Source organism: Carlito syrichta, unplaced genomic scaffold, assembly GCF_000164805.1.
Source record: "Carlito syrichta isolate Samal-C Ts95f unplaced genomic scaffold, Tarsius_syrichta-2.0.1 Scaffold302369, whole genome shotgun sequence".
NCBI lineage: Eukaryota > Metazoa > Chordata > Mammalia > Primates > Tarsiidae > Carlito > Carlito syrichta.
Genome location: NW_007246465.1, coordinates 39390 through 54393, shown reverse-complemented (window position 1 = coordinate 54393; position 15004 = coordinate 39390). Strand labels below are relative to the sequence as shown.

General features: G+C 34.9%; 1 protein-coding gene across 1 annotated transcript in view; it reads right to left on the bottom strand.

Annotated features, from left to right (window-relative positions):
- Nucleotides 1-1817: 1817 nt before the first annotated feature.
- Nucleotides 1818-15004, bottom strand: part of USP38 (ubiquitin specific peptidase 38) — a 33810-nt gene continuing 20623 nt past the window's right edge. Inside the window, exons 7-10 of the mRNA XM_008056460.1 lie at nt 13848-13941; nt 11129-11235; nt 8596-9958; nt 1818-3019 (exon numbers count right to left, since the gene is read on the bottom strand). Of these exons, the coding sequence (XP_008054651.1) occupies nt 2858-3019; nt 8596-9958; nt 11129-11235; nt 13848-13941 (1726 nt within the window). The 3' untranslated portion in view covers nt 1818-2857. The remainder of the gene's footprint in view (nt 3020-8595; nt 9959-11128; nt 11236-13847; nt 13942-15004) is intronic.

The window sequence follows — 15004 nt, the reverse complement described above, 5'->3', positions numbered from 1 at the left end:
GAGGGAATTTATCTCTGCATCCAAAGGACCTACTGACCATCTTAGGGCATGGGACAAAAGTCAGGGATCTCCGGTCCTGTACTGCCCTGTTTCTCTATGATTTGGCTGGAAGAGAGGCAGTGGGAAGATGCCCGCATGGAGAACGAGGTAGAATCCTTCCTCCAACTTGAGATATGTCAACATCCTAAGTCATGAGTTGCAGAGGCCCCTGCTGAGTGGACAGGTTACAGGGGCTTGCATGACCACACCACATACATTTCCTTCTTTGCATCTCTCTCTAAAAAAAAATTCTACTCTTTTCAATGTGTCAGCAAATGTCTTTAAACGAAACAGATTCAGATTTCCAGGTTTTCATTAATGCTGGCAGTGAAGACTAATAATTTTAGCAGCAACTTTGTTTAAACTGAATACTTGGACTGAATGAAAAAGAAGTAGCAATAGGACTCTAGTCAGTCTTCAGAGTCAGACCACATAACATTTCCAAGAGGAAGGTACAAGGAATATGGGAGAAAGAAAAGACGTAATACAAAAAAGTAAATCTGTAATTAAGTAAGAGGGCTCTGTTAGGATCAAAGTAATCATAAGCATTACCTTATTTATAAAGTCCAGTTGAATGGGTTTTCGAATGAAGCTTCTGATTATTCTGGTTCCAAGTATGTTAAATCCATTAAATAATTTATGTTACTACATTTTCATCCTAAGAGGAAGTCTTCAACAGCAAACTTTTGGCATGGGTATAAGGTTAAAATTTGAATAGTCTCAGTACTATTCTATTCAGTTGCCCCTTTGCATGCAAACAACTGCAAACAGGAAAAATATTCTCAAGAAACTAATACAAATAAAAAATACAGTACAACAATTACTTACACAGCAATTACACTGTATTAGGTGCTATAAGTAATCCAGAGATGATTTAAAGTATTGGGGAGGATGTGCTTGGTTATATGTAAATACTATGCTGTTTTATATAAAGAACTGGAGCATTTGCAGATTTTGGTAGGGGGGGGGGGGGGGGGGGGTCCTGTAACCAAACCCCTGTGGATACCAAGGGAAGACTGTAACTAGAATTCTTTGTTATCATTTTTAAAAGTCCACACATATTGTCTTGACATATAACATTCTTGAAAGACCTGATATGCATAGATAAAACTGCATAGGCCTAATTGCCTTTATGGAAGTTCCTAGAAACAGCCCAATATCAATCCACCAAGTATTAAAAGACTTTGCCAATTTCAATAAATGCAAAGACAGATAAAATGTGATTATAAATCACTATCTAGCCAGTGGTTAACTGAATAGATAGGGTACTCAGAAATTCACTATTAAGACAGGAGAAAGACCACAAGAAAGCATGATAAAAATCTTTCTGGTTCATTAATTTATAAGTAGAATCCTGATTAAGTCTGCAAAGAATTTCTCATTTTTAATCCAACCCATTTCCCCAATGTCCCTGTGACTGGGAACAGGTTAGAAGTGGGAGGCAGTGAAATAAAGATGAGGAACTCTGTTTTTTAGCCACTGACAAACAAGCTTGGGAAAAAGATAAATTCCAAATCACCAAAGAACATTCTTTCCTTAAAATGTTTTCAAAATAAATGAGACCAATCTTCAGGACAATGTACAGTCATGGATAAGTTAAAACCTTTTGGAAGGGGATAATGGGATAACTCTTGAATGTTGTATAATCAAGACCCAGGAGAACGAACATGTTTCCAGTTTCCTGGCAAAAGAAAACGTCAGACGGAAAAGTCTGAAACTATGAAATAGAAACAACTGTGTAAAACATGACTCAAACACAGAAAAGCCCTCAAATGTACAACTCTTAAAGTGTGATCAATGTTTAATATTCTGAGGAGTAACAAAATCGAGAACAATTTTTTACTTAGCTAGGCTCATTTCCTCTGAATTCTTCTAAGATTTAAAAATGAACTATCACACTTATTGATTTAGAACCATCATATTTTACTTTTGGAAACTCAAATACCTTTCAAAAAGTTATAATTTTAATGTTAGCACAAAAATTACTTCCTAACATTTTATTTTTTAAAAAACGGTTTCGCAGTCAAAGATTCCTAATTTTGAATTACAGTACTGCAAGGCACATACAGAACTCACTTCTTTCAAAACACACAGAAGATATACTCCCTGAAATAGAATTTTAAAATCCTCGAACAATTAGAAATACTACAAAGTTAGTAATTTTTAGGTAAAAATGTTGCTCCTACAGGATCATGCACCTTTCTTAAAATCAATTCAGCACATATGTATAAATAATCCTTCTTAAAACATTTGTACTTGAAATGAAGATACAGTGATGCTGAAGAAAGCACTAAAGGAAAACCTGAAAAGTACTATATCTTGATAAATGTTATGTTATTGCCTTCATTAGAGACTGTACCATCTCTAGTTAATTTTCAAAGACAAATTTAATAATGGGGCAACTATACAAGAAATAAAATTTTAAACAAAATTTTCTTACCTCTAGCATCAATTATTTTATAAAGAATGCTAAATGACTTATATTTTGGTTCAGTAAAACTGAAGATAGACCATTTAAGTGCTTCTACCAAATTTAATGCAGCTTAATTAGGGACCAGGTACATATTTTCCTCTAAACATTTTTGGTCAAGCATGTCTAACCATAAAAGCAAATGGAATTTTAAGAGGTAGATTTTTTCCCATGATGTATTTTGTTAATAAATGTATTGTCAAGAAAATAAAAACAAGCACTGAGTGTGTTTTCTTAAAGTATAGGGGTCTAATGAAAAGAAAAATAAAAGATATTTGTTACAGTCTGACACTTTAACAGTCATAGTATTGGATGTTTTGTGACCAGTGCATTTGGACTCTCTCAGGATCAAAATACGAGTCTTCCAACTGTATTAAATCCTCCTCCACCCCCTCCACCAGTTGGTCCACAGCTTCCTGGTGGGTCATTGTCATCAAATCCATTGGGCCGAAATGAACAGGAGGCAGATGCAGCTTGTAGGGCCCGGGCTCGAGCATTCAATTCTTGTTCCTAAAATTAAAAATAATTTTTATACAATTAAAAGGCTAAATATAACAGATCAGTATATCACCTACACAGATATTTTATAACTATATTAATCCTGAATAAGCATCCTTCAAATCTTAGTAACTTTGAAACTGAAGCCTGCAAAATATTTACAGAGAAAACAGATTCTTTTCAAATATACAGAATATAGAATTCAAATGTTATCACAATTGATTATCTACTCTCTATCAATTGGGGCTATTCTGGAAGTGAGTGACTACTGTAAAAGGTATAAACAAAGGTAGAGGACGGAATTTTTTTCAACCCTTTCCTTAGACTATTTATCAATAAAAAGTAAGAAGATCTCAAAAAAACACTGAAACTTAAGTAAAATGAAACCTACCTCCTTTACAACTTTTCCCTAAAAGTTATTAGAAATTTTATCAAGAATCAATCATATTCATCTTTATGGCAGGCATATATTAGGTACTCAATAAGTATTTATGATCTCAGACTATAATACTATTAGGTACTTAGCTTCAAAGGGAGTAAATGTGAGCAAATAATAGCAAATTCACTTGGCAAAGTATACAACTAAATTCTAAAACCAGGGGTCCACAGACTATTTGGAAGAATATGCAAAATGTTCTGGCATATGCCCATTTTTTCTGGGAGAGGGTTTACAGCTTACAAATGGGGTTGGTGAAAATAAGGTCTTAGAGCCACTGGGAACAGCATAAGCTTTAACTTGCTAGCCTAATTGTCCTAAAGAACTTTCAAAATACAGTTAACATTAATAACAAAACCATGTTATTTCCAATTTTTCAACAGAAAGCCCAGTGACTTTGCTCCATCTGGCAAGGTAATACTATTTTATAATTTCTAGTTAAAATATTTTTGGTTAACTATTCTTCCCCCTTCACAAGATGCTCATTTTTTTCTTTCTTTCTTTTTTTTTTTTTGAGTTGGAGTCTCACTCTGTCGCCCAGACTGGAGTGCAGCAGCCGCTCCCGGCCACCGCTGGGCTCCGGCGATCCTTCAGCCTCAGCCTTCCGAGTAGCCGGAATTACAGGCGCGTGCTACCACGCCCAGCTGATTTTTTGATTTATTGTGGAGATGAGGTCTCGCCAAGTTGCCAAGGCAGGTCTCGAACTAGGCAATCCACTCACCTCAGCCTCCCAAAGGCGTGGGATTACAGGCTGAGCCACTGAGCCCGGCTTTTTCTTTCTTTTAAAAAAAATTATTATAACGATGTGGGGTACAATTCAGGGTTATGTATATAAATGTTGATTATGTAGGTACCCTCAATTTTTCAATATGAAGAGCCCAGGTGTATCCTGACACCTTGCCCTCACATTATGGACACGTTATTTCTTAGCAGTGTAGAGCATCTGCTGTGTGACTCCCAGGACACAAATAATCAAGAATCACACATTTTTATGGCTGAAAGGAGCCTTTGATAAGAAATCCTTGTAACAGTATGGTCTAGTTAACCAGTGTCTGGTAGAGTGTTTTTAATTTAATTAGCAGGATATTTCTTAAAAACATTTTTTATCCACTGTGTCATTTACAACATTTATAATTGTTGGCTCCTCTATGTAATGTCTACCTACACAGTATTTTTGAGGTGACATATATATTAATTTATCCTTCACTCGCTAAAGAATTACAAATGTTTTACAGACAGAAAACAGAAGCCATAATTAATACATCGTAAACAGACACAAAAAGAAACAAAATCCTCATTGCTTTAGCTCTATAACCTATTAATTATCCAAACAAGCAATGAAATTATGACTGTATTTAAGAAACAATATTGGGTTTCAAATACAGGTAATGATTCCTGAGTCAAAAATGGATAAGCAAGGTAGAGTTCAAGTTCTGCCCCCAAAAGACACAGAAAATTTTAAAGTCTGTTATAAAATGATTCCTTTCCAGAAACTATGTTGAAGGACATAAAACATAAAATAACTCCATTGCATCGATATCCATGAAACCTATATTGCATTTCATGATACAGAACTTCCCAAAAAGTGATATTCCTTTTTTATTATCTACTTATATAAATATATGGATGACAGAAAAATGCATGATACTCCGTTTTCTGAAGACAATGGATAAAGGTAGGAAAAATAGCCTTTCACTTTATTTAATATAGATGAGAACACTGTATACAATGTCAAAATTATAATTCTCATAGAATATGTAATTTATATCAAGCATTAAAATTAGTTCAATTTCTGTAGTAAACTATGATCTAGTCACAGTTACTGTTGCTTTGGGACATAAAACTTTCAGTATATTTAGATCTCTCATTCAAGTAAAACTGTTGACACAAATTAATCTTCTTCTTTAAGCTGCACATATATATTAAATATATTGCTTTGAGTATATGAAAAAGAAATAAATTAATTAGGCCACCACCTCCTTCAAAGAAACACAGGAAAGAAACCAAGCAAGAAAAGACAGAAAGCTGTCTGTGGCTGATGCAGGTGGGGTGATAATCTTCACAAGGCAATGCTGATGGCACCTTTACAACCTTTCCTTCACTGGATCCTAACCAAAGGCATAGTTTAGTAATCCAGAGGCTAAAACAATGGAGATATTCCTAATGGAAGTTGGGCTGAAGGGAAAGAAGCATATGAAAGACAAGCCCTTTCCAAACTTTGAGATCCACAACTTGCATTGTGTTCCTGTACACCAGGCTATGATACACAGAGTAGAAAAACATTTGACATAGGATTTTTTGCCTGAATTTTTCAAGAAACCACTAATCCTGCCACTGGGTGTAAAACATTTTCTTTCTAACACTTGTAAATGTAGCTGTGGTAGGGTTTAAAATTTAAAACTGAAATCCTACGAAAATCCCCAAACCTTAAAATTGTCATAAGGTGAGTTTCTAATGTGATTATAGAAAATTAAAACAGAAAGCAGCTACCCTGATGTGCACTAAAATAGTACATTCATTTGCAGTGTTGTTCAAGAGCAAAGAAACAAAATGTTTACTCCACATCCTTACTATTTACATTTTTATAACTGTTTTATAGATATAGTATAATGCTATTTCCCAAAGACAAAGTTGTATTCTAGACATGGTAATCTATTATAAAGCATGACATGCTATATATGAAGCACTGGCTATGAAATGGGCACATATTTTGAACTACACTTCAAAATGGGTGTGAAAAAAATGGTAGTAAGAACTAAAACATACACACACATGCTCCACATGCTCAAAACTAAAAAATAACTGAAAACTGCTGTATACAAAATCTTATCAACATACTTTCCCATTGCCTGGTTATTACAAGCACATCTTCATAAGCCTAACAGTATAAACAATATACTCTCTTAGCACAAACTTAAAATACCAGAATGATTTAATTAGATGGTGCAAGAAACTTCTCAATTCAAGCCTTTATCAATTACATTATTTTTATTTAAAAGTAATCAGTCACAATTGAAATATAATTAAGTTCCAATTTAAGAGCTGAGTTTTTTTGTTTTTGTTTTTTTTGTAAAGAAGAGATCTCGGCTTATTGCCCAGACTGGTCTCAAACCCCTGGGCTCAAGGGATTCTCCCGCCTCAGCCTCTCAAATTGCTGGTATTATAAGCATGAGCCACCAGGCCTGGCCCTAGAGCTGAGTATTTATAATTGTAATTTGCTTTAAAAATGAATGAAGACTTCATTTAATAGCCAGTCTTCATACACATAAACACTTTACTGCAAAATTTGGCATTACCTTTTTTTATTAAACAATTTGCCAATATGAAACTTAAGATGAAATTTAGAACTACGCAACACTGACAAACTGAATTCACAAACTTAATAATGCTTTTCCTTTAAAGTAACTTAAGAGCCTTAAAATAATAAAGAAAAGAATGGCTTCTCATGCTTAAGTACTGTGTAATAAGAAAGTAATGGGGTAAATGGCAAGATAGTTAAACTGGAAAGTCACTTAGAGCTAGGCTGCAATACAAGTAGTTGCTACGACTATAGAAACACTTGGCATTCCAATCACATAAATCAGAGTAGCTTCTTGTCTTTCAACATCCTTGTTTCTCCTTTGGTAAATATATATCACCTAATCACTGACATATAAATAATCGGTACATTTCTGAAAGTCAAGATTGCACCAGGCCTGTTCATATCTTATACTATAGAAATCTTCAATTTCAACTTAACCCTCTTCCCCTCATTCCACATCTCTAATCTTTGAGAACTGTGGTAAAATAGTGCTTATATAACATCTAGTAAGAAGGACATTGCTGAACAAATTGTTTTTATGAGTTGATAAAAGCCATCTGACTAGATGTTAGACTATTTGGTAGTGAATCAGTTCTAACAAATATTCTTTTTTTTCTTTAAAGCTTATTGTTTTTGTCCCTCTAGAATATTGCTGTACTCCTTTGAAAATGGACCACTTATCACTGAGTACTTTATAGCGCAGTAAATTTGAACGCTTCTGAGAAAAATTCTCTCTAAAAATCAGTACTCTAGTGGCCCATTTCTTTTTTGTTCTATCTGTATCTTTTAGAAGTGCTTGTGACTTTTAAATCCAAAATTTTTAGAGACTTACTCATTTAAACTCAAAATCACTTAGACTATCTAATTAATATACCTACAATTTCCTATCCTACAATTTTGCCTATAATTTACTCCATTATGTCGACACGTTTCTAAGAAGACTGCTTTCAATAAGACTTTTATTAAGTTTGTGTAAAATTACTAAAAAAAGTATACTTACAAATAACTTCATTTTATATGAAACTTAAAAAAAAAAATTTTGGGGTCGGAATCTCACTCTGTCACCCAGGATGGCGTGCAGTGGCACGCTCATGGCCACCACAGCATTGACATGCTGGGCACAGGCGAGCCTTCCACCTCAGCCTTACAAGTAGCTGGAACTACAGGTGTGCGACTAATTTTTTGATTTACTGTACAGACGAGGCCTCGCCAAGTTGCCCAGGCTGGGCTCAGGCAGCCCTCTTGCCTCCACCCTCCAGAGTGTTGGGATTACAGGTGTGAGCCACCACATCCAGCATCTTATATTAAACTTTTATTCCATGGCTTTTATATACTAATTATTTTATTGTATTCTTAGTTTCATTACCCAGATCCTCAAAGAATTCAAATATCCTTTCTTTACATAGCCTACCTTTTAGTGTTTTTTATTTTATCCATCAGAATGTCAATAAAGAGCCCTTAAGTTATCTACACAAAGATCTTGCAGGAGTAAATACCAAATTTAGCAGTTGTTTCTCCTGGTGAATGTGAGTGACTGGAAGAGAAAGGACACTTTACTTTTATTTTATTAAACTTTCTATATTTCTGTACGGCATGGTTTTATAATAAGCACATCTTTTGTAATTAAAAACAAATAAGGTGTTCTATATTATATCTAGTTGCCACTTTTCATAATTCATAATTAGAAAGTTAGACAATTTAATTGTATAGGGTAAACCCATTTCATGTAAATCCAGACTCAAGTTTCAGAATTCCTTGAACATGTGTGAAGCTTTTAAAATCAGTCCAATCATTTAACCACTGTTCATTGTTTAATATTTTCCGCAAATAAAGCTCATATTTTCAACTTACCTGTAAATATAGTTTATTGTCTTTTGTTATGGCATCCATAAGTTCTTTCTGTAGAGGTGGGTCTCCATTTATCCAGAGTCCACTGGTTGGATTATTACCACTTAAACCATTAGTGCTGTTCTGTTTTTTATACAAAAGCACATAAGCTGTGTCCTTTGGAAACCTACTTGTAATTTTCTGGACTGACTGAAATGAAGTAAATGTCACTCTACTGTCATTAAATAAAAACCATTCTTTTGACATTTCCTTATTTTCCAAATCCTGTTCGATAATTGTGCTGGGACTATCTCTGCCTAGTAAATGGGTCTGGGAGGATGCTAATGCCAGAGTTTCAGACTGGTGGCACATCTGATATGAAGACTCTGTACCTGTGATGTTTCTGGCATAAGAATAGTAATGTCCACTTTCAGAGGATATACCAGAGTGAACAACAACAGAACTTAATAGATAGGGCACCAATTTTGGGGAGCAAGCTTCTTCAGTCCCAGAAGACTTTAATTTTTTAGCTAGGTTCTCACTAATATCAGAGAAGTCAACATCTACAGACCAATTTTCTGACAATGAAGAGAAAGAAGTAGTTCTTTTAACTGGCAACTCCAAAACCAGCGGCAGTGACACATTGTCTAGGATTTTTCTTCTCACGTGATACTTCTGATCATATGAAAATCTCAGGAGAGTAAGAATAAGGTATTCAGGTTCCTCTGTGATTTGCATAATTTTCTCTGCATTCTGCAGAGAGGCACAGTTTTCACAATAATATTGGTTGTCACCAGTAAGAATCTCTGGAGCCAAAAAATAATTTAGTAAGTCAGTTACCGAAGGTGTGGTTTCACCTCCTTGCTGCTGAGGTACATCTTTATTAATAAGAATCCTGTTAGAGTCACTAGGGACAGAAGTGTTATCAATACAGTAAAACTCATCAGAAGGACTGCCTGTTGTTCTTTCATTCACAGCTGAGTCACAGATAAAGGCAGCTGTTGCTGGGTTATAAACTATTGGTTCTTCTGAGGGACCAGGTACAGTGGCTTGTATTATACCACCATCTTGTGCACTGGGTGATGATGCTGGATCTTGGAAAGACATGTTTTCCACAGAAGAGGAAGGACAAAAGGCAAGTGAAAGATCTGTAAAGGCTTCCACTTTTTGTGAGGTACTCCTGCAGTTCAAACAACATATATGAGTTCGTAGTTTTCCTCCAAACATTTTTTCTATTAAAGTCTTCTCATTGTCACTCGTGGAAGAGGTTTCTGTTAGTACAGCTGCTTTACTAGCTACTTCCTGTAAAGAAGTTTCACTGCACCCCAGACTTTCAGAAGGCTTCTGTGAGGACTGAATTTTCAATGTCTTTTCTTCTTCATGGAGCCTGCAGGAGAGTACATCATTACACAGCTACTTTATTTAAGTTTAAATGACATTTATATTTAAAAATATTAAAGACTCATATAAATTATTTTTATCAAATACAACATTTAATTTAAAAAATTCCCTCTTTTAAATAACAAATATTGAATAGTTCGAGAATGCAGAAGAGAAGTTGGGGGACTACTATTACTCTACATTCTCATTACACCTTCTGCATACTGCTGTTTTATAGCATTTATTACTTTATACTTAATTATAAATGTCCTTTAACTGTCTTATACATCTTTGTCTACCTGACATCTCATAGAAAGTTGGCACAAAAAACAAACACACACAAAACACTGAATAGATTCTTAGCTGAATGGAAGACTGTACATGTTGAGCCCAACTAGCTTTACTAGTCATTCATACAACAGAAGAGAAAAAGATGGAGATACAAGAAGAGAATAGGTTCTAATAATTAAGTCAGGAGACAGCAAAATATACCAAATCCATACAGTTATGAACTGGTCTAAAGCAGTGGCTCTTGAAGTTTTAGGTCCCAAGACCCCTTTATACTTTTAAAAATAACTAGAAAACTCAAGAGCTTTCATTTATGTGAGTTGTATCTATCAATATTTACTATATTCAAAAACTGAGAAAATAAAATAGTAACACATTTAAAAACAGTAATAAACCCATTACAAGCTAATATAAATGGCATTTTAAAAGCAAAAAAGTTGTATTTTCTAAACCCCCCCAAAAAAATTAGTTAGAAGAATGGTATTGTTTAACATTTTGCAAATATTTTAAGTAACTGGCTTAATAGAAGCCAGCTGGGTCCTCATATCTTCTCTGTATTCTATTGTATGTTTTTCTGGATGAGGCATACAAAGAAAATTGGCCTCACACAGATATGTAGGTGGAGAAGAGACCTCACAGACTCCTGAAAATGTTTTGGGAACCCGTAGGGGTTCTTGTATAACACTTTGGGAACAGCTGGTCTAAAGTAAGAAAAATCTAAAACAGAAATCAAATTAAACACAAAAGAAAACTTTAAAAACATACAATAAATGCAGAACATTCTAAAGCTTAACTCTTGAAATATGTTTTTAAAGGTAAAAACAATATTAAATAGAATTAACTGTTAAGAAAAGACAAAATTCAAACCATAATTTAAAGTACTTTTTACCTGTCAAGCAGAAACCTGAGGTATTCAGAACAGTCTTGCTGTGATCTGGGAGTAAACCATGGAGGTCTGGAAGCCTCAAAGAATATCCGAGGTGCATATGCTTCCCTCTTTTGATAACAGTAGAAACAATACAAGAAAGTGATTCTTATGAACCAAGTAACTTGAAATCTTAATACACAGTGTTTAAAATTACATTGCATCAGCCTTAACTAAAAAATGCCAGATGTGGGGGCAACTTAAAGGCAGATAAAAATTAGAGTTTAGATAATCCTTAGTGGTAACTTCTCACTCTGCAGAGGATAATTAAGAGTTAGAGAAACTATGCAACTTGCCCAAGGTCATGTAGCTGAGTAGCATTAGTGCCCAGGTTCCTCTAACTCTCCATATAGTGTTCCTGATATTATCCCTCTAACACAATCACGTGTTTGAGTCAACAATTTTCTTAGAACTCAATCTGAAAAAGGTCAGTTAATGGATACGCATTTTGAAAAAAGTAATAAGGAAAATACAGAGTCATGCATATGTACTTTAGGTGAAAATCTCCTTGACTGGGTACACTTCATAAATGTGAAGAATGTGAGTATACTGGTCAGGAACCTTGCTGATTTTTTTATTTTAGGCAGAGAGGCAGTTTATTTATTTTATTTATTTTTTTGAGTTGGAGTCTCACTCTGTCGCCCAGACTGGTGTGCAGTGGCTGCTCCTGGCCACCGCAGCCTAGACTTGCTGGGCTCCGGCGATCCTTCCGCCTCAGCCTTCTGAGTAGCTGGAACTACAGGCGCGCACCACCACGCCTGGCTAATTTTTTGATTTATTGTAGAGATGAGGTCTCGCTGCCCAGGCGGGTCTCGAACCCGCGGGCTCAGGCAATCCACTCACCTCAGCCTCCCAAAGGCGCGGGATTACAGGCTGAGCCACCGAGCCTGGCGAGAGGCAGTTTAGACTAGTGGTTTGATCATGGACTCTGGAGCAATCTAGGTTCAAATCCTAGATTTGGCCACGACAAAAAAAAAAAAAAAAAAAAAAAACAACCTGAAAAGGTATTCAAAAGACATGACTATAGCTTGAAACTTTGAGAATTTCCTGATATTTTTATTATTTGTGGCATTTAACAATGGAGTCTTCACTTAAGGAAAGTTTTTACCTAAATTAGGGATGTTTACAGCATTTTGAAGGAGGAAAGTTTAGCATACTGGTTGAACGTGAGATTCAGAGTCATTTGGTTCATATCTCAATGCTGCTACTTGTTTGCATGACCCTAAGCAGGTAACTTAAGACCAGTTTCATCATCTGTAAAATGGGGACATACTTTATTACCTGGTAGTTGGGTTTTGAGGATTAAGAGATAAATGACTTAGCAAGGAGGCATAAAAAAATGTAAATGTTATTATTACTTGATTTTAAGAAAAAAGACTTTTCAATTATATAGGGAAATCTATGGGCCTAAAATAATCCCTGTTAGTTGGCTACTGTAGAGGGTCTCATCTGTGACAGGACTTTAATCAGGCTCTCATTGATTTCTATTCTTTTCTTGAGAGCAGAGAAACTTCTTATAATTTTTTTTTCTTAACTGCCTGATTTAATAAGTTAATATAGACTATATCTGCCTAAATATACATATATATCATAAATACAGACTAAGTGCTCAAGAACAGAAATCAAATTACTAGGAAACAATGGGGAAGTAAGGAAGTATATACTTTTGATTTCCCTTGGTCCTAATTGTTAAATTCAATTTGTGAACATATTTTCCCCAGATAGAGATTAATAAAATTATTGCTGAATATATTATTAGTCATAGGCCATCACTATTGTCTCATGTGTCAAGCCTGTCTCAATTCTTTCCATTTAAGAAGTTATACTCAAGTATTTTCTGTTTGTAGAAAGCAAACAAGGCATTCCCATCAACTGAAGGTCTTAGATTCCCAATCTATCTTCTTCTGGCCCTAATTACTACTCCTTTGACCTCTGTAAGATAAAGGCAATTGGAGTAAAACCAGAAAATAATAATATATGCTATATATAAATGATATATTATTGACATATAAAGGCTCAAAAACTAAAGCAGAATTCCTTGAACAAAAAAATTTCTCTTTGAATGCTCTCAATAAGTATGTGTTAAATAAATGAATATTTACTATCCATGACTTTCTTACCATTACCATAAATTAACCTCCTTGGATTAATTTGTGGACATAAAAGATCATCACAATTTTAAGCTCTAGAACTTAACAGATAAATATAATTATACAGCTCCTTAGTAATAATGAAAGAGAGAGAGAGAGAGAGAGAGAGAGAAAGAGAAAGGGAGAGGGAGTGGGAGAGAGAGAAAAAGAAAATAGAAACCTAGGTACCACTATATTACTTCAGGTGCTCATTATTGTGCAAAAGTTATTGATTCAATTACCTGTAAACAATTAAAAAGATGCATTTAAAACGAATTCTTCAGGAAATCAGATTTAATTTGTGATAATTTTTAGAACAATGGGCCAGCATAATATTCATCTACAAAAAATGGGAAGAAGGGGGAAAAAACCTAGGGCATATACTAATATCTAGTATTTTAGGCAGTATCTCTTTCAACATTTCTAGGTGGATTTGTTGTGCTGGGTGAGATATGTGATGTATTATTTCATCAGTTAAAAAGGACTGGTAAAATATAAAGTATAAAGAATATTACCAATGAAGCCAACATTAACATACTACACACATAACTTACCTGTGTATGAGCCAAAAAGGCAAAAAGATGCTGTAATTTTTTCATTAACGAATTGCACCCATTTAGATTTAAAGATAATACTTGTCTTCTGAAACTGAAAGAGAATTTCACTGCATTTTAATACAATGATTTATATGTATGTATGTGTATGCAGACATGCATTTTTAAAAGTTAAATGGAAGTTAGTTCCAACTTACCTTACCTGACGGCCCTCTACCTAAGGAAGTTACCCGTAACACAGCGAAGAAGAAAGGGGAGAGCGACAATGAATGAACACTTACTACATGGCCTGATAATGGTTTATGTGCTGTCACACAGCATTCCTACTTTCTGGATTAGCAAAGAGAAGTAGGTTAAGCTGTTCATCTGTAACTCAACTAAGTAACTTTTAAATTCTTTCACATCTGTATGAAATAAAAAAAAAACCCGCTCTCATTAAAACAACACTTATATGAGGGGGACTATTCCCCCAAACCTGAAACTTATTTATAAAAAATTGTGTATTTATTCTTACATGTTTAAGCTTCAGTCACCTTCAAAGTACTCTCCATCTGATGCTATGCACCTATTGAGATGTCTCTTCCACTGCTCAAAACAGTCTCTGAACTCATCAATTCTGATGCCTTTTAGTGCTCATGCTGTTTTTTTGTTTCACCTCTTCTATATCAAGAAAACACTTCCCCTTTGAGGTCTTCTTCATCCAGGGAAACAAAAAAAAGTCACTTGGGGCAAGATCCGGTGAACAGGGAGGGGTAGGGGCACGGGGGTCATGCTATTTTGGGTCAAAACTGCTGAACACTCAGTGTGAAATGGATAGGTTGTTCATGTAAATCACTCATCACGAAATGGGCAAATGCATTGAAAGAATCTTCCCCTCCAAAAGCAAACAAATTCACTGATTCCCAACGCAGCCTGATGCTGATGGGTTCCTAGAACACTTATCTAGCAGGGAAAGCCTGTACTACTACAAGGGGCCCGCCCTCCAAAAAATAATCCCAGTTTTTTTTGTGTCCCACTCATAAAGTTAAAGTGATTGAAAGAGTGTGGTACTACTACAGCATGGAAAAAGAAAAAACTATTCAAAGAATACACTTGAAAAAAACAATGAAGTTAGATAAGATTTTACATCCTCATAGATACCATAGGAATAGTAAGCT